The 20,090-nt window shown below is 42.0% G+C and overlaps 1 protein-coding gene across 6 annotated transcripts in view; it reads right to left on the bottom strand.

Moving 5' to 3' along the window:
- Window positions 1-2,267: 2,267 nt before the first annotated feature.
- prr36b (proline rich 36b) overlaps window positions 2,268-20,090 on the bottom strand; it is a 29,886-nt gene continuing 12,063 nt past the window's right edge. For 4 of the 6 annotated variants that reach the window (XM_088316550.1, XM_088316549.1, XM_088316552.1 and 1 more), the window contains 4 exons: window positions 19,372-19,450; window positions 12,441-12,661; window positions 8,295-11,861; window positions 2,268-4,853 (listed from right to left, as the gene is read on the bottom strand). In XM_088316550.1, the coding sequence (XP_088172676.1) occupies window positions 3,910-4,853; window positions 8,295-11,861; window positions 12,441-12,661; window positions 19,372-19,450 (4,811 nt within the window). In that variant the 3' untranslated portion in view covers window positions 2,268-3,909. Of the gene's footprint in view, window positions 4,854-4,905; window positions 7,159-7,193; window positions 11,862-12,440; window positions 12,662-19,371; window positions 19,451-20,090 lie in introns of those variants that run through there. The other 2 variants (XM_088316553.1, XM_088316554.1) reach the window with 2 other exon arrangements.

Genomic DNA, 20,090 nt, shown 5'->3' with positions numbered 1-20,090 from the left:
CAAAGAAAAAAAAAGGAAATTGAGGCACTGCAGACTATAGAATTTAAACGATATATGTCTTGAAACATGCATTGTTACTGCTGGTTGTGCTTAATTGCTCATTAAAGATGGGATGTTCTTGATAAAACATTGAATCAATATCGAATATCAGCAATGTTTACTTTTTACTTTACAAATTTTGTTTTATAGAACATATTTTGTGTTAACCACATATAAATTGATTTATAAAACTATAGAATAGCCTTTATTGTGTATTTCAAATGCCATACATGATGGCAGATATAGAAACTCCTCTCATAGAAAAAGTGGGCTTTCTCATAGTATAACTTCTATCTATATTTCCTGTACAAATTTTTCAATAATTTAGAAAACTACAACCTAAAATCTGTACATACTGCTTTCAAAGGTTATATTTAATAGGATTCATAAAACTCATTAATTAGCAGTCCAACATGGAAAGCATTGAATATAGAAATGTATTGTATGTATACTGCATCAAGTCTACTAATGTAGTACAATAATTGCGTTGTACAAATTTGCATATCTCACAAAGGCTAGTATCTGGTGCAACCTTTAGAGGGCGCTGTTGTTGTTTTTATCATTTGTATTATCAGGTTCACCGTACCTTCTTCCACTCAAAATCATACTACTTCCTTTAAGACAAACAAATGTGTTTGATAACGTACCTTGGATGTCAAAAGTGTACACATCCTTGCATTAGTGGAAAAAAATCTGCCTAAGATAAATACTTTACCACCATTAATGTGACTGCTGTACAAAAATATTTCGACAGAAGGAATACAAATACACAATTTAAATAATGTGGCTGCATAAGTGTGCACACCCTCTTATATCTGGGCATGTTCGGACTTCATGGTCAAACTCATTAAAAATGGGAGTCAGCACACACCTGTGATCATTAAGTGCCTCCGATTAACCCCAAACTAATTTCAGCTGTTCTAGTATGCGTTTCCTGATTATTCAGAAGCGTTAGAGCATATGCCATCCGTCTATTCCTGAGTCTTCATTCCTATTTACCTGAAATAACAGTAGAAGACACAACACCATCAACTACTAAAAGTGTGGACAGCATCAGATTAATCTCATTGTTCAAAAGTATCCGTCAAGAGAAGTGTGCAAAATAATTTCCAAGGCATTGCATATGCTGTGGAACACAATGAAGACAGTCTTCCTCAAGTTGAGAAAATATGGCACAGCAGTGACATTACCTAGATCTGACCGTCACTCCAAATTTGATGAAACGATAGGAAGAAAACGTATTAGTCTGGGTGGTTGCCAAGGGGCTGACAGCAATATTGAAGGAGCTGCAGGAATTTCTGACAAGTACTGGCTGTTTAGAAAATGTGACCGCAATTTTCTGTTATCTTCATAAAGGTAGGCTATGAGCTGAGGGGAAAATTTCACTTGGAAACTCCCTAAGGCATTTGTGGAATTGTTTTATGGGGTAATTAAATCAAGACAAAGCTTTTAGGCCATAATTCCACAAGGTATGTTTGGTGCAAACACAACACTGAACAGGTAAATAGTTTTCATAGTCCAGATCAAACCCTTCAGGTTTCTTATAGAAAAGCGAAAGAAAATGTGAGGAAAAGCCTACTAGAAGAGCTGAACTTCTGAGTTTAAATGTGACTTCTTGATTTTGAACAGACATATCCTCCGTTGCAGGAGTCGTGCACACTTTTGTAATCTCACTTAATTCCCCCTCTGGAAAAGATTTATAAACATTTTCCAATTGAGTTATACAACTTATAATGCTTGGCCACATTAACAGTGGAAAAAGTTTGGAAATATTTGATTTGAGTATTTCACAAAATCGTAGCATTTGAACAGGCCTGTGTAGACTTTTTACACCAACTCTATATTAAAGTGTTATATTATGTATAATCAAATTCTACTTCAGCATGCACAAATCACAAAATAGTTTAAAAAGACAAAGTGAAATATATGTACAGCATACATTTTTTTTTTTTTTACAAATCTCAGCCTAATGACCCTAAAAGAATAAGGACCCCCCCCCCCCCCCCATCCGCCCATCCCCACCAGCTGCCAACCCAAAATGGTGCATTGTCTCATCCCCAAATAAACCCTTCTTCCCTCACCATGACATCATCGGTAACCTTGGCGACTCCCTGAATGCTGGCCGACCCAGGAAATGAAGCGACGGCTTTGGAATTTGAGAGGGATGACAACAACTGCACCCCTGACACCCCCACCCTGTCTAGCAGCACCCTTGTAAGCCCCTCACCCGCCCATTCAGTCCCCTCCTCCCATGACAGGACAAGGAGGGCCTTCTTCTCTCCCAAACCCGTTTCAGTCCTCCATGACTGATGCTTCTATTGGGTCCATGAAATCCTGGTTGTCCGATGAAGTCACAGCAACATTTAGTGACTGCATGCTGTTGAGTGTGCCCAAAGCCTTTTCGGAGTGGAAATAATCCTATTTGATGGTCACAATGGTTTGTTTCATAGCACTCGTTTTTTTCCCGCACTTCACTGTAAGGGTTTAGTGGTCCACAACAAGTTCACGAGAATGTACATCAATAAACAATTGACACTTACCTGTACGGACACTTCAACTCACATGGAAATTAAAGTCAAACATAATCGCAATGTGTCACAGCTAGGTGACACGGAATCACATACTAGGTATAACCTCATAATCTTAGAGAAAATCATTTAAAAAAATTTAAATAAAAGAAAAGCATGACACTAATGCACAGGTGTCTGACGTGGCCATAACATAAAGTATGTACCGTACACACATTTGAGTTTCTCACACAACATACTTGTAAATATAAAAAAGCGCTTTTAATTTAAAGACTAGTTTCGTAGGAATGCATGCTGATCCTATTTAACAGGTCGTGATATGCATATCCGGATCAATGACACAGTCCACTGTTGTCTAAAATAAAGAGATGCTAAATATAGTAAATCATTGCGGTCATGTCACTGAATTTAAGACATGGTCAAAATCATCAACTTTCAGACAACATGGAGTATTGCAGTGAGGATAAAAAGAATAGTTGGACTGTTTAAGATACATAATAAAACGAGTTTTTTTTCAGTAGTTTGTCTTTTGCAGTAGGCTAGCCGCGCTTAGCTAACTGGCAGCTTGCTAACGTTTAATAGCTATTTAATCTAAAATAAAGATGCATGGTTACATGCTGTTATCCAAAACACATGAAAGTTGACTGTTTTTTTTAATTTTATTACATATGGGTCCAAAAGTCTGTTGTGTAATGGTCATGCTAATGTTGGTGAGAAAAAAAAAATCATGTTTGACTGCAAAGCTCACTGGGAACTTTTTTTTCCTCTAATGTGAAGTTTCATGGCTGTAGCAGCTACAGTAATCCCCCATACAATATTATCAAGTTTCGGGGTCAAGCACCTGCTATTTTTCAAATATTTTAGTACAGTAATTAACTCTATTGTGTACTGCCTCCAGTTTATTTAGGGTGTAATTCCACTTTCAAGCACCAGATGGTGGCACAGAATTTCGTTTGACATTAAATTTTGAAGATGAATGAAAACAAGAAGTATTTCAGGTTCAAGTTTTTACACCTAAAGAAAGAGAACACTGTAGGATCATTTCATAATTCATAATAAGCAAATAAGTAATTTTTTTTTTGTTTGGTAAAATCATATTTGCTCACTGTTAAACTCAAAGGGAGCCATACAACGCTACACTATTTGTACAATATTTTTGTGTTATCCATTCATCTTGCTCTCTCTCAATATATCATTTGTTCATTTCTTTTCAAGATCCAACCATTATTTAGTAACAATTAAATGGATTAAATATAAGACTATCCTGAATCTTGCCACCTTATTTACCAATAGGTATGTTGGGAAAGACAAAACTTTTCTATGTCCTGCTGGTTGACTATGATTAGTGTTGGGTTTCCACTTCTACCACAGTCCAGTCTCCTGGTGAGGAGGGCCCCTGGCCGTCTGGTGAGTAGCTGCTGACTGATGTGACGGTAGCAGCAGGCGGACTGAACTGTTGCAGCAAGTTGGGCCACTTGCTGCTATCTAGACGATTCAAGGTTCCACCGGTCCCCACAGGTAGGAGGAGAAGAGGTGGACAGCCTCCATTTCCAGACATCATCAATGTTTGGTTGATAAGCTGTTGAACAATGTCCACCTTTTGATTCCACTCCGCTTCCTGAGGTGGCAATGGACACAGCTGTCTGTGGAAATCTTTCATCATCCTCCTTCCTTGCATGTTCCTGTTATGCTCTACTCTGGCATCATCGTCCTCGTCGCTGGTTTCCATGGCTTCATAGATGGTGCACAAACCCGAAGATGGCGAGAGCATGACTCCAGTCGGGCTTCTTCTCAGCTGCTGCTGTTGCTGGATCTGTTTCTGCTGCATACGGTACTGTTGCTCCAGCTCCAGTTGCCACTGCAGAACCTGCCGACGATGGCGGTGCTCTTGCTGCTGCTGTTGGAGCTGAAGCTGAAGAAGTTCCCTTCGCTGCTTCTCCAACTGCTTCTGCTGCTCAAGCCTCAGCCGCTCCTCCTCCAACCACTGCCTCTTTTGCCTCTCCTGCTCTTGGCGGTGCTGCATTTCTTGAAGCTTCTCCTGGTGCTGCACCAGCCTCCGAAGTTGCTCCCCATGCAAACCACACTCGCCATTGTTGTCGATGTAAGCTTGTTCGGTTTGGGCAAACTGAGCCGCAACAGTTGGGTCGATGGGCCTCCTGTTGCCTGGAACCAGTGCCAGATAGTGACCATTGGCGATGGGAACTGCGGTGGCGTGGTTCTGGTTCCTGTGGTCCTCCAGAGAGCATGTCTGCAGCCAGTCCTCCACTTCGTCTTTCTTCTTGTCTCCTGTGAGACATTCAAGATCACTTTGTGCATCCGTTAGATGCATGCAGAAACTGAACGGGTGGCACAACGACAAGGACAAGGAGGTAGTGGGTTCAGGAGAAATCTGACAGGGTGAAGGTGCAACTCAAAGGAAAGTAGCATTCATGACAACAGTTTATTCAGTAACCAGTCCAGCGTAGTATGTGAAGTAAATGTTAAAAGTCTACACATTTTAACAAGTATTTTTCTATTTGCTTTGAGGTTATTTTACTGCATTCAGTGTCAAAAGAAGGCCTCTGGTTTCTTAATTATTGTTTCTCCACACTGTGCAACAGAGAATGAATTTACTGAATTTAGCAACCCGTATAAAAAAAAGAAATGTAGTAACCAAGACGTTGGTCACAAGGTGAACGTATCATAACAAAAAAATGAAAAATGACATTAATATTTGCAGAGCATTTAGGCGTTTGACATGACTTTACACCAGAAATGACTGCTTCCGCGTGATAACGTGGGCAGCCAATGAAATGCTTGTACTTGTCTCAGTCTTTGTTATCATACGAAGCCGCAGTCATTCCCTACACCGACGATACATTTAATAGGATAGACAGGCAGTAACAAAGACAAAATGACACTAAAGAAAGTATCAGTCGTCTAAATTAGGCAGTATTTTAAGTATATCATACTATGATCATTTGCGAAAATTGTCCTCCATATATTGAATTAATGAACATTGAAATCTCGTTTTCTTGATGAAATATGTTTGCAAAATTAGGTTATGCCGCAAACAAAATGTATTCTTTATGTATGGGATGGGCAACTGGTGATGACACTGTGTAACCTCTTGATTGATCCATTTTTTATTTTTTTTAAAAGGCCCAAATTCTCCCCAAAAAAACACAGATAAAAATTCATTATTTGTTTGTTGTATAAATAGAGAAAAACAATCTGGGAAAAACAAAAACATTTAAAAAAAGAAAAGAAAAAAAATGCAAATATGCTGGTGCAGAACTGCAAATATGCATCGAGTACAGTTAAAAAATATATATAAAAAAAAAATCACAATCCCTTTATTGTTGGGTTAGAAATCTTATTTTAAGATGGGTGTTTTTTTTATACATTGAGAAATTTATTATGAAAAATAAAATATATAACAAGCACATATTTTGCACATGAGCGCCTATTTTATCTAAAATGGCATTTTTGTCATACATCCGGGTATTTGGCTTTGGAAGTGTCACCTTATGCAATCTTGTGCAAAAGTCTTAAATGTCATTAATATTATTTTCAGTATACTTAAGAATAAAGAAATGATAAGAGATGGTTAGGGTAAATGTATTTGGGGTGAAATTCAAATTCTTATTTAGGAAATGTAGTAGATTCAAAAAGAAATGCCAAAGTGTTCCTAGAAGGCACTTTGCTTAAACCTTGATGCCGCCCAATTTTTTTTCACAACTTGTTTGTGATTACCATGACGGTACGGGTAACTCAGGCTTGACTAGGATAGGATTCGGGTACAATATATGCACATGCTGGTTCCGGAGTGTCAGGACAGGAGTGTGCAAGAAGATGAATGGGGACTTCAACATTCAGAGGCATACACGTGGCTTGTGCAAGGAGGGAACATTCCAGAATTCATATTTATGTATTGTGCAGGGTAAGAGCACAAAATCTTGTTAAAATGTTAAGACAAAATACCCTCTAAATATTTTGACTTGAAGCACAAACAGTGCTTTTTTTCCCCTTGATTGCCGGATTTCATTTTATTAGATTTTTTTTATGACTATTGCGATCACGATCCAAGAATACCAAATGTTTTGTTCCATGGAAAAAATATTTTCACTGAGGCCATTCAATCAATCATGAGACTATTTTTCCTGGATTTTTGGTCTTCTAAAAGTAGACTAGAGGAATGCTTTTGGCATATTACAAAATCTAGTGTCAAGTTGGTGCCAAAAAGAAGAGAACTTTTGTGTGTAGCTGTTACTTAAACCGACAGAACACTGCCACTGCCTGTACCCGTTGGCAAAGTGCGTCAAAAGTGAAAGTATCCAAATTTGTCACGTTCTGAACCTGTTTAGAATGAGCGCCACCTGCCAAAGAAGAGGTCTGAATGTGATGTTGACAGGTCAAGCTAAAAAAGGCATGAAGCATGCTGGAGGGCACAAGGATAACCTCCGCATTCTTTCATTTGACAAAATTCCATTTTGCATCACTTCCTGTTTACCGGTCATTCCCATGGGAAGGAACAGGCGGTGCCATGGGAAAATAAATGTGTTGACAAACAAATACACAGTGACTGAAACACGGGGGGTGTAGTAATTCACTGGAAGACAGAGAAAAAATAAGAAACAGGAACAATGCCTTGCAATGATGTTTTAATGGAATTTTGAGAGACAACCTAGCGTGAACCGTTAATATCTGAATATACCTAGAGCAGAATTCCTTGAATGTTATCTGGTAGTACACAGTCTTTTTTGCTAGTTAAACATGCAATATATTGTTGAAAGAGTTAACCAAATGTCCACTATGGGTGTAAAGCTGCGAGAGAGTTGATGAGCAATTCATGGTCAAATCACAAACTATAGACTAGTTAGTCTTTTCAGCGACACATCGGATGTGCTAGCCGCGGTTTGCAATCTAGCCACGAAAAAAAACCTAAAGCCAGGAATACCGTATGCAACTGTATGTTAGACACCATAGCAATCTATGCAAAAAAAAAAAAAAAACATAACCTGATACAGTAAAAACTTCACCTTAATCAACGGCAATCTAAGATTTCCATACCTACCTTGACACATCTGTACGGGCAAAGTCGAAGTGTTAATACCTAGCCTTGATATGGACGGAGAAAAACCTTGCAACAAAAACAAACTTTTTAAAGAGCATGGAGCATGTAACTATTACTACGGTGCTGCTGAACGCTGAGTGTATATACAGAAAATAGGGAGGATCGGGATTGACAGAATGAAAAAAATTAAAAATAAAACCAAATAAAAAAAAAACATTGACATTAATTGGTAAAAACGGTAGGATAAATACAGTCCATTTTGTTCCTTCTGTTTTTTTTCTTGGTTTTTTTTTGTTGTTTTTTTTTAGTTTAAAAGTTCAGTCACATTGGATCAATCAGTCAATACCCTTCACCGAATTCGCAGCGTGACTTTGAAAGAACATTCAACTAGAAAATGGTCTTCGTTATTGTACATTGGATCAGTAGAAGAGAGACTTAAAAGCATGGCCAGAACAGTGAAGGAGCCTTCATTTAAAAATCGCTACAGTCAACCTTTTCGTCTTCTTGGTCATTTTTTTAGAATAATTTCCTAATATCTTGCTCTCCTTTTTTTTTTTGTTCTTCTAAGTAATCTAACCCAACTGGAGAGAAGACAAACACTAGGTAAAGGGGGAGGGTTGCAGGGAAAAGGTGCATTCCGGGGGGGTACTTGTGAGGGGCTTATACGTTACCTTCCAGATAATCAGTCTTATCGCATATGGTTGAGTAGTAGGACGGCTGGCTCTCATCTGTATTTGCAGATTCCAGAGGCCCAAGGAGGTGACTTGCCTCCAATGGATCCACCTCCTCCAGGTGGTGCGCTGTAATCTCCCCCCCAAGCATGTAGTGGCGATCATCTAGACTGGGTTGTTTATCTTCTGGAAAACTCAACGGCATCAGGTCCACAGGTCGGCCCAGCAGGTCCTCGGCTTGGGCGGCAGCGGCGGCAGAAGGCAAGGTCAGCTCCTTGATGAGTGACGGGTCCTTGGCCTCTTCTGGCAGCTGCTCTTCGTTTTCCAGGGAGAAGATTCCTGGGCTCTTTCCGCAGCTCTCGGCCATGGAGTGGGCGTTGGAGTTGGATGTGGTGCAGTCAAAGCCATATGATGCCACAGAATTTGCTGACTGAGGAGTGTTCCCACCTTCATCTTCCTCGCCCTCTCCTGCTGGTGTTTCTCCTGCCTCCTCATCCAGAGCAGGGAGATTGCATGTCGGGGTGGGGCTATCGAATGCAGCACTTTCATCCATCATCACGGATGCATCAGGTTCATTTATCTGCATCTCCCCTTCTGTATCACTGGCATCATCTACGGAGGTTGTAGGAGAAGATGGGGCAGATGCTGGAGCAGTTGGGGGCCCTGTTCCCAGGACTTCATCAGCTGGCAGTGTCTCAGCCTCTTCCTCTTCTCCATCGCCTTTCTCCAGGTGAATACCCAGATCCTGCTCCATGTCAGGCTGGAGTGATGCCGGAACAGGTGTATGTTGTTTATCTGAGCGAGATTCCACCCCTGAACTGCTGTCATAGTCGCGTAGTTCTTCTGGGGTGCTTGTCTCGCTGCCGCTGTGGGCGGCCAGTGCTGTGCCACTCAGCGCGCTCGACTGGGGCATGGCGACTGCTGCCGGAGCAAGCATATTCAAAGTATCCTCAGGGACTGAGGTGTCCATCTCATAGAATGACTGCTGCTGCTCAGAGTCTTGACCTGAGAGAGGAGCCAAGAAAGGGGAACTGCTGTCCAAACCGGTTTGGGCAGGGGACTGCGTGGGGCGTTCAGACTCTCCTGCACCATGATCGGAGATAGGGCTGGGGGAGGAGACAGAGAGCAGCGAGGCTGGCTGAGGTTGAGCCCAGGTATCAGAAAAAGGGTTGGTCTGACCCCAGGAAGTGGTAGGCGGGACAATGGATTGAGGTTCTGCGCGATTGAGGTTGTCTAAATGTCCCCCCTCATTAAAGTCGTCTTCTTCCGCATTCTCACAGCTTTCTGTCACTCCGTCACTGTGCATTTCTACATCTTCATCCTCTTCGTCCTCGTCTTGTTCGTCCTGCTGGAACACTTTATGATGTTCCTCTGCTCTCTCTGAACTTAAGTCCATTTCATCCACACGTTCGTCCTCCTCCTCATCATCTTCTTCATTAGCTAGGGTCTCAACATTGGGAGAGCCCATGAAGTTACCATCACCTTCGGAGCCACGGAGGCTAGAGTCGATCAGGGCATCTGAGCTCTGAGTACCTTCCAACAGTGCGGTGTGCTGGGTGCTGCTGAAGTCAGAAACGCCCTGCTGTCGGCTGCTGGTGCAGCTGCTGACGTCCTCAGAGTCCATTCCTGACAGCAAGTCATCACAGTGCCAGCCGGTAGAACCACCGAAAGCTGAAGGTCTGATTTGGAACTCGTCCGAGGGCTGAGAAGTGCTCATATCAGTGATCATGGAGGAGAGCTGATGGCCCAGTCGTCTCTGTTCTTCATCTTCTTCATCCTCATCATCATCTTCATTTATTTCTTCATCGGCTTTTTCCACCGCGACTTCCCTTTCATGAGGCGACAGCATGCCCGTGGAAGTAAAATCCTCCATGGCGGAGGCACCAAAAACTTGAGGTTGTGCCATCATACAGAAGGTCTCCGTAGAAGGGGCAGTGGAAGTCATCAGATTCTCTTTATCATCTTCTTCTGTTTCCTCATCATTTTTCCTTGTCTCCCATTCCTCATCCTGGTTATTATAATCCTCGGTCGGGATGTTCATCATACTGTGAGATGCCTGGGGATCTATATCACACTGATTTCTATTCCAGGGATCTGGTTGCATATGCATGTTGAGTAGGGCAGAGGGATTCTGAAATTCTGTATCTTGAGAAAACGAGACTGGTGGGGAACAGGGCGGAGACATGATGGTAGTTCCGAGGGAAGGGACTGATTCACTTGCAGGCTGTTCATATTTGAAAGGGTAATTTTGACCTGGCTGTTGATAATTAAAGTCTGGTTCATGGGCTAATTCAGCTCCTTGGTGTGGTTCCTCAGTGGGCTGACAGAATGTTTCATCAGGGACCTCAGGAGTCATTTGGCGAGCATGAATCAGCGTTTGTTCATCAATGGGCTCTGGTGTCAATTCTCGCAGTAGTTCAGGCTCTGATTCATGGTGTGGTTCTTGTGCTAGTTCTGGTGTGAGATCTTGTCGGAGTTCTGGTGATGGCTCTCGCAAGGGTTCGGGACTTGAATCTTGTACTGGTTCTGGTGTGAGCTCTCGGACGGGCTCTGGTGTGAGCTCACGCACATGTTCTGGTGTTGGTTCTTGAATAGCGCCTGGTGTAAATTCTCTCATAGGTTCTGGGGACAACTCTCTGAGAGGTTCTGGTGATTGTTCTCTTTGGGGTTCTGGTGTTGGTTCTCTGACAGGCTCTGGTGTAGGTTCTCGAATGGATTCAGCTGCTGGTTGTGGTATGGGCTTTGGTGTTGGTTCTCGGACAGGCTCTGGAGAAGGTTCTCTGATATATTCTGGTGTCGGTTGTGGTATGGGCTCTGGTGATGGTTCTCTGACAGGCTCTGGAGTAGGTTCTCGTAAAAATTCTGGAGTAGGTTCTCTGATACATTCTGGTGTTTGTTGCGATATGGGCTCTGGTGATGGTTCTCTCATGGGTTCTGGTGTAGCTTCTCGTATAGGTTCCGGTGTGGGTTCTTGCCTTGGTTCTTGTATTTTTTCTTGTTGGATTTCTGGTGTTAGTTCACGCACTTCTTCTGGTGATGAGTCTGGAGTGGGATCTGAAGTTATTCCCTGTACTGCAAAGGCTGCTGGGATCTGAGGTGGCATTTGTTCTGTATTTTCTCCACAAGATTCCACCAAGGCTACTTCTGCAGTTGATTGGGGCTCATCTGACCCTACAATGGTCGCTGCCGCACTCACAATTGCTGCAGCAGCAGCTACAGCAGCAGCAATTTCCTTTCCAGTTACACCAGCTTCTTCTGCTTTGGGTCCACGTTTCACAGGTGTCGGGGTGCTGCTGCCCACAGTTTTCTTGGCACTTGTATTCTTGGTTGCCACTGTTTTGGTTTTTGATGCATCCTTGGAAGGTGTGGACTTGTTCTCTAGTGTTTTGGAACGGTTTGGTGTCTTTGTGTCTGCAACTTTACTTCCAATTGGCCTTTTGGCTATACTGTCTGATTTTGAAGCTGGTTTAGGTGTCTCAGATTTTATTGATTTCATTGTTGCAGAGGGTCGGCTGAGTGGAGAGTCTGCAGACCTTTTGGCTGCTAGGGTGGCAGATTTGGTAAGATCTAGGGGGAAAAAAACAAATATTATTATTAAAACAACAATAGAACCACGTAAAAAGAAAATACATGACAGCAAAATCAAACAAAAAAAAAAACAACCATTCACGCTTCAATTTACACCATCACTGGGTGGGAACTGCCTAGTGAGCGGACAACTCAATCAGTGTACCACGACACCATTAGTTACTAAGACAAAAATTATTTAAATTAATACTCAAGCTTTTTGTGGTGATACATAAACATTTAACATGGCTAGAAATGCACCACAACAATTTAATGACCTCCAGCATAGGGTGCAGGCAAAAATACATTCTGGTCCATGTGTGCAGCAAAGAAACGACTTAGTCACATTGCTGGTAAGAAACCATTAAGTGGAACACAGCACAACATTTCAATACAAATTGAGGTTCTCCAAGATCCAGTAAAAATGATGATGCTGAGAAAATGGCCATACACAACGTAGTAGTTCACCTGCACATTCTGATGTGCTAAGTTGAAATTTCTTCATTAATATTAACAAGCGGACGAATTATAATTAATTAATAATGAATTAAATAATTACAACCTTCGAGTACACTCTACCTTTTTTTGCTGGAGTGATGTTTCTAGATGTTTGTGATGCTGGCGTTTTGACACCAGAGGGAGTAGATGAGGCTGATTTGGATGCAGCATTGTTGGAAGCTGTAGTGGAGGTTTTAGGGGTGGCAGGTTTGGATGCAGCAGCAGGACTCCTGGTCGTGATAGTGGAGGCTGGTCGAGTTGAGCCTGTGGTCGGACGGGACGCCGTTGTGCCAGTTGTGGGTCTGAAAAATGAAAAATTGTGAAATATGTAAATTGAATATAGGTTAGGACAGGCGTGGGCAAACTACGGCCCGGGGGCCACATGCGGCCCGTTAACCATTTTAATCCGGCCCGCCGAACTTGAAAAAAATTAAATGAATAAACCTTTTTAATGTTTTATTTTCTAAATACCGTGGTGGGTCAAATATAAATATTTAGTTGTAATGCTTTTGTTCACTTTCATTTAAAATTAAATTTTTAATTTTTATCCGATGAGGTGAGGTGACCAAACCATTCCATCCATCTGCTTCTGGTCCGGCCCCTCTGTCAAATTTTAGAACCCATTGTGGCCCACCAATCAAAAAGTTTGCCCACCCCTGGGTTAGGACTATAAGTCCAATGTGGTCATTATCAAGTTTCAGTCAGGGCTCAGCGGTAAAAGTGCAATACCAAAGAAAACAACTATGTAAAACTTTCCACCCCATAAGCAGTGGATAGACAATTCTTAATTAGTTAGATAAGATTAGCGTTGATTTGTTGGTGACCGGAAACCGACCTTAACCTGCACAGATGTGGCACCAGCCCCAATCCTTGCGTAAGCAGTTTAAGGAAATTGATCTTAACCCGAAAAATACTCTCTGCAGGACTTGTAGAAGTAAATAAAACAACTTGCTTCACTTCAGTTTTTCCAGTTCACTTACAATTTGTAAAAGTACAATAATAAGCCTAGATGCTTCTCTGGCGACTAGAAGCTGATGAAATACTTCATTGAAGAAGCATTAATGGAGACAGGAAGTGAATGACACGATACACCAGGGAGGTCTCCGGACAGGATCCTTATCCCATGATGAAACGGCATGTGAAACAGTATGCATCCGCCTGCATGCTAGGCTCGCCTGCCAGGCCCTGAAGCTGACTGTGTGTCAGGTCTGAGTAAAGTAACCTACATCGAGTCGCCCTGACAAGGCTATGGTGTGCAGTCTTCAGGGTACATGCTACACTAAGCGCCAGTTTCTAAATAAAGACTTGAGTTATCACTGACGGAAAGAGAACAGTGGGGAAAGCAAAGATGGCTGGGGCTGTGTTAATCTTTAATAGTGAAAAAAAAAAAAAAAGACTTCTCAGCACACTCATGGTGAATGAGCAAGTAGTGTGCACAGTGATGGTTTTGGAGACACGAAATAAGACCAGAATGAACAAGTAGGGACTAAATGGGGATGTGGTAAAAGTAGAGTTTAAATTCTGATATTGCCAGTAAATTACGACAAGATCACGAAGGTACTGATGGAATGACTTTGTAAATTAATATCTTTATATTTTATTTGTGTTTGTGTTGTCATTAGCCTGCACAGATGGTGGTGTTGAAAAGCATATTTATTAAAAGTGAAAAATAAAACCCTTGTTCAGGTCCCATTATGCATTAACCTGCAAAAATGTGCTCCTCAAAATTATCGTTGACATTTTCTCCTCAAATTTAGTCACTGATTTGCAAAATTGCTCCTCCAAAGAAGCCTTGATTTCATTTTTATTTTTTGCAGGCAGACTATTCAAGGACAGTGTTCATGATCGCCTTGCTCATCAAACTAAAAGGGATCATCTGAAATGGCACAACTACTTTATAGAATGCTGGAAAAGAACCAGTCCACTGAGAGCGAAATGAGAGCAGGCGTGTTCAGGGGGGGGGGGGGGGGGGGGGTGGATATTCATCCAATGACATATTATCTCATCTCTGTGACTTGTTCCTGCGCATGAAACGAAGCATTGAGCGCAGCTGAAAATCTGTTACAGTGTTTAAAAGGCCGCTTTTGCTCCGTTTTTGGCCTCTCGTGTGTTTTGAGATTACAAGATATTGCTCAATGTTTGGCAACGGGTACAATATCTGAAAACAGTTGCTACATTGATCATAATTCATTTAAGATTCGTTCTGTGATCATGATTGCGTTCCCGCTGAATGCCGCAGAAAACAGTGTAGTCCTGAAAGGAGGTCACTTGGCCTCAATAAACACAGCTAGTAAAACCGAAAAAGAAAACAGCTGTTCCCCGCAATTCGTTTTCACCACAGTGCATTAGAGCGAGAGTAATTGTTAAACAGGGATCCCAGAAAGACTGCAAAAATCAGATGACTCATGTGGCTCGTTGCTACGGGCCACACTCAGACAACTTAGCAAGAAGTTTGCCTGAGGAGTAATGATAACGCTAGCTTTGTTGCAAATACAAACGTACTCAATTATTGCAGTTGAAAAGGGATAGCTGTGCGAGAACATGGCTGCCTGCTGGGGCTGATTTGTTCCCCTTCAGCCACCAGCCAGTTTAAGATTTGAATAATGGGATTCACTATCAAAAGGCGCTTGCATGCATGCAGACATATTCCCCCCGCAGCCAAGGCAACACAAATCGTGGTGGACATTCAAACTCCAGCCCTTGGAAGATAATTGGCATCTTATTAAAAATAAATCGATGATTATTTGGAAGCAGGGATATAGAGGGAGGGATTTTAAATCTTGAAGTTGAGACACGGAGAAAGATGCAATCATGCGAATGAGGGCGCTTTGAGGATTTTATTGTTAAATGATCCTCGTCTCGAAATGAGATCATGACTGTTGTTTTCCCTCCGCTTGCATTTCTCTGCAGGTGTCCTAACAAGACAATGGGATATGGTGGTTAAACTCGGTCACACTGGTGCTGCTGTGGTAAACATTGCAAGTGCAGCGCCGTCGTTATCAGTTTTGGCGGACAAAGAAAACAACAGGAGTGCTGTTGGGTGAAAAAAAAAAAATGGGGGGCCCAAATGCAACAACAGAGATTTAGTTTGGGGGGAAAGGCCAGCGTAGCAGGTTGATCAGCATTACTGAATTATTCAACCAGATGTCACTAAACTGTTGTTCATATGTGTTGTCCTCTTGTTGGCCCAACAGCACTTGGTAAATCGCAAAGCTAAACTAATCCCCGTCAGAGCTATTAGGCTTGAGACAATCTCATGAGGTTCAGTTCAAAGAGCACTTCATGGTCAGATGTAAATAACAACTTGACTTGATTTTGTTTTCTTTGGTTTACTACTGTATAAGTCTTAAAATGTTACTCTAATGTTACGTGGACTGACAACATTTCTTATGATGATAATAGCTGATTGCTTTTATATAAAACATTTCAAGCCGAGAAAAATTCAGAATACAAACTGTTTCATAGGATGACCAGCCTCCTGCTTTGTGTTGTTCTACTCTATGTCATAATACAGTTAACTACTGTTGATCAAGTCATGCGTGGGGGAAAAAAACGTTGCTTTTTATCACATTGGTCATGATTAAGAACACCCACAAACAGGCTTTTACATTCCAATATTCAGTCTCTCTTTTCATTTACCCCTCCCGCTGATTACCACGATACCCATTTGCTAATAAGGTCTGCGGTTGCACCTCCATAAAATCAAGGCAACCAAAGAGTACTGCATTGCACAGTCATTGGCCGCACCCAGTGCAGTACAAAGAATTTATAGCCACAGAAACGGTGTCCGGGGCAAGAAACCTGACGACCACACACATTTACTGTCAGACCATTACATCAGCAGCAATTTGTTAGATCACAAGGAGGGTTGAATTGAATCCGCTGCAATAATTTATTATCCCAAAGGGACCATCAATGAGAAAAAGACCATGACTAATGAGAGCATGGGCGGCTGAGTGGAGGGCAGGAAAATAAACGCAGAATTGAAAGATAACCTGAAGGCCAAAATACAAATGGTGTGCTGCCTGGTCCAAGTTTGAACATTAAATACAGATAAATGCAATGCCTTTGTTATATCCTCTAATGTACGAAAATGGATTCTTTTCCTCAGCCAAACAGTACTGCTTCTTTACTCCACCTATGACTCTCTCTCTCTCTCTCTCTCTCTCTCTCTCTCTCTCTCTTTACCCCCCCTCTCCCTCCCTTTCTCTTTCTCTCTCTCTCTATATACTCCTCCTCCACCCCCCCTCTCTCTCTTGCTTGCGCTCTCTCGCTCTCTCTCTCTCTCTTTACCCCCGTCCACCTCCCCCTCTCTCTCTCGTTCTCTCTCTCTCTCTCTATCTTTAACCCCGTCCACTACCCTCTCTCTCTCTCTTTACCCCCCCTCTCTCTCCCTTTCTCTTCCTCTCTCTCTCTCTATACTCCTCCTCCACCCCCCCTCTCTCTCTTGCTTGCGCTCTCTCGCTCTCTCTCTCTCTCTTTACCCCCGTCCACCTCCCCCTCTCTCTCTCGTTCTCTCTCTCTCTCTCTATCTTTAACCCCGTCCACTACCCTCTCTCTCTCTCTTTACCCCCCCTCTCTCTCTCTTTCTCTTCCTCTCTCTCTCTCTATACTCCTCCTCCACCCCCCCCCCTCTCTCTCTCTCGCTTGCGCTCTCTCGCTCTCCCTCACTCTCTCTCTCTCTCTCTCTTTACCCCCGTCCACCCCCCCCCCTCTCTCTCTGTCTGTCTCTCTCGCTCTCTCTCCCTCTCCACGCATTGAACCATGTACGTACACTTATACTGAACACCAATTTTGTTTCACTTCACTGGGCAGCATCAGCGGGGAAAGCTGAAACGAGTGCATGTACCCACATGCTATGCCCTCCCTCCTCCTATTCATTTCATACAGAGTAATATCCTCAAAAATGAGCATCTGCTATGTATCGACATGCTGTTCCCTCTATGGAGGTCTGAGCTGCACGTATATACAGTCGACGCTAAAGAGCATCTTGCTCCATCAGTATACTAATGAAGCTCTGCAGCACATAAGCCAAGCCACAATTTCATCAAGAAAAACAAACCCACGCAAACAGAAACGATAGTATAGAGGTAATGTCATCAGCCTAAGTAAATTGATTCAATTTGCTGGGTATTGAACAAAACCAATGTCATTTAGTGACTTGCATTCACTAGTCAACTGTAGCTTTCTGTCTGTGGAACACTGGAAAAAAGGAAATGGATGAGTGCGTGAGGGACGACGACGAAAGCAGGGGAAGTCTGGTGAGGCAATTAACTTGGTTGTCAAGAGCGCTAAAGCTCTGCGAATAGCAGGCTTGAATTAAGGATTTCAGCAAGGTAGGAAAAGGGCAAAATGTAATTAAAGGGGATATGAATGTCCCTGTCAAAGCACATCAGATGCAGGAATACTGACAAGCACGCTTGTCCCAAAGGGTGCATGGTTGTGTGATTAGAATAGAGTAGCTTTTTACCAGCAAAACATCTTGAGAGGGTAACACATTTGACTTAACTAGAACACTGCATTTTTAATATATATATTGGTTCTTTTTTTTTTTAGATTTAGGGTTAGATTTTTCATTATATGTCATCTAAATCTTATCTTTAATTTTTTTTAAATTTTATTTTAATCTAGCAACTACCATAAAATATACTGTTAAAAAAGGCAAGGTAAACACTGTGTTCTGATTGAAATAATAAATAATAAATAAGTTAATGCCTATCAATTGAGACATGTTCAAATATCCATGATGCACACAGCACAGCCAAATTCCAACTAAATGTTATAAAGGGTCTATGATACGATTGGATAAAGTGGCCATCAAGATGGCACAGTGAGAGTTCTCTGCAATAGAAGCGATGAGCAACATGCCCTTGTGTAAGACTTGTAATGAGCTGTTTATGCACCTAGCACGGTATAAAGCTGTAATCTGAGTGTAATCTCCACAATCCAACTGCTACACAAGGCAGGGAGAATGGGAAGAGGCCCAGAGGACACATGCTGCTTTGAAACTGAGGCTCGTAATTCACTGCGCCTCACTGTCAGATTAATTCTATTGCCTAACAGAATTCCAGTTAGTGTATTTTAATGTATCCTAATTACTTTTTGCAATGGTCAAAAGCACTTTACAATGCTCAAAGGTGGAAGGATCCTCATACGCTCATTCCCAATTCTTTATGTCAAATTATTGATGACTGTTTGGTACATGTTTCTCTGACTGAAAAGTGTTCCTTTACACACAGGCATGTAAAATGTGTTGGTGAAACCTATCAAGGCATTCCTCTAAGGCTTGTTTTGTCATCAGGTGGTCACTGGCCTACTTAGCCCCAGCATGCCTCTTCACAGGATGCCATTGTCCCATATTCCTACGGCTTGTATTTATTGACCATAAAATTCACCATGAGAACCCAGAAGGGTTTGACACGAACTTTTCACCTGGTAGCACGAGTGCACAATTGTACAGTGCCATCTTGAGCCCTTTTGAGCCATTCACGTAATCACCGGGATACAGGACAGCTCATTTTTTACTTGTTTCCTGGTCTATTTTGCTATTATAATTCCGTATGGCGGCGTCAAATATTTAAGTATTTAGAAAGCACTCTTACCCATGTCAAGTCTAAATTTCTTCCTTCAAAAAGACATTCACGGCAGCACCAGCTGGCGAATGCACCCTGACTATGAAAAGCTCAATGTATGATAATAACTGCTATCAACCCTCACCAACATTTAGGTGCTTGCGGGTATACTCTGAAAATATTAGAACGAAAGTCACAATATTTTTTACAATGTAAATTACTGTAAAATTTTTAATATTTTGCTAAACATACTTTATTACATGTAATAAGCGCAGTCTAATCTCTGTGACCAAATTGTTAGCCAGCCGACCAAAATAGGCCTTTTCTGTCATCTTCAAATGACGTATCCTGCAATTGCAATAGCCGCATTTGTGCAACGTTACTCACACCTATATATCCAAAGCCCCTTTTATTCTGCCTTCACATAATGTCACACCTACCTGGTCTTGGAAACAAGGGGCTTATCTGTCTTCGGTGCAGTGGTGGGCTTTGTGGAAGTTGCAGAGGCAGGCTTAGGAGCTGCAGCACATGAAAGCAAGAGAAGAGAAAATGAAAATGGCAAGGTGACAACAGAGGGGAGATTATGAGGAATGTGAAGAACAATGTATGGTACAGTATGCACATTTCTTTCATACAGTATGTCATCAGGATTTAAGGCAAATGCAGCCGTCACTCTTGCATGTCTAATTTGTGTACTGAATCCGTCTAATGGGTGTGAATGTATCCCATTTTCCATTTAGAGATGGTTCTGCAAAAACTGTTGATGAATATCTGGACATTAGCCTTGCAGCTATGTTATTAGATCTTTACGGCGAACTGATGATAAGCTTTTCGGCGCGACATCTGTTCCACCTCAGTAGAAATGTTCAAAAGACTCATTTATACTCTTGTGCATTTAGCTGAAATATTTGTTGGCCTGTTTACTGACGCTTTTTTTTTTCCTCTTTTCTTTTCTTTTCTGCCCCCGGCTGGGGGATTAGGTGACGGTGACCCACTAGGAAGTTTAAGGCATTGACCAACTGGGCATGCACCTGTTCCTGTGATGTCGTCTTCCTGCAGCGCGACATTTGATCAATTTATTTATATACTTTAGCATCTAATTTAATTATTTGTTGGCCTGTTAACTGCCGCTTCTTCTCTTTTCTGCCCCCTCTTCCCC

The sequence above is a fragment of the Idiotropiscis lumnitzeri genome, chromosome 15 (genome assembly GCF_059441095.1).
Source record: "Idiotropiscis lumnitzeri isolate Australia: NSW breed Sydney's pygmy pipehorse chromosome 15, RoL_Ilum_1.0, whole genome shotgun sequence".
NCBI lineage: Eukaryota > Metazoa > Chordata > Actinopteri > Syngnathiformes > Syngnathidae > Idiotropiscis > Idiotropiscis lumnitzeri.
The sequence above is the reverse complement of the archived record's forward strand: the minus strand, read 5'-3'. Positions and strand labels throughout refer to the sequence as shown.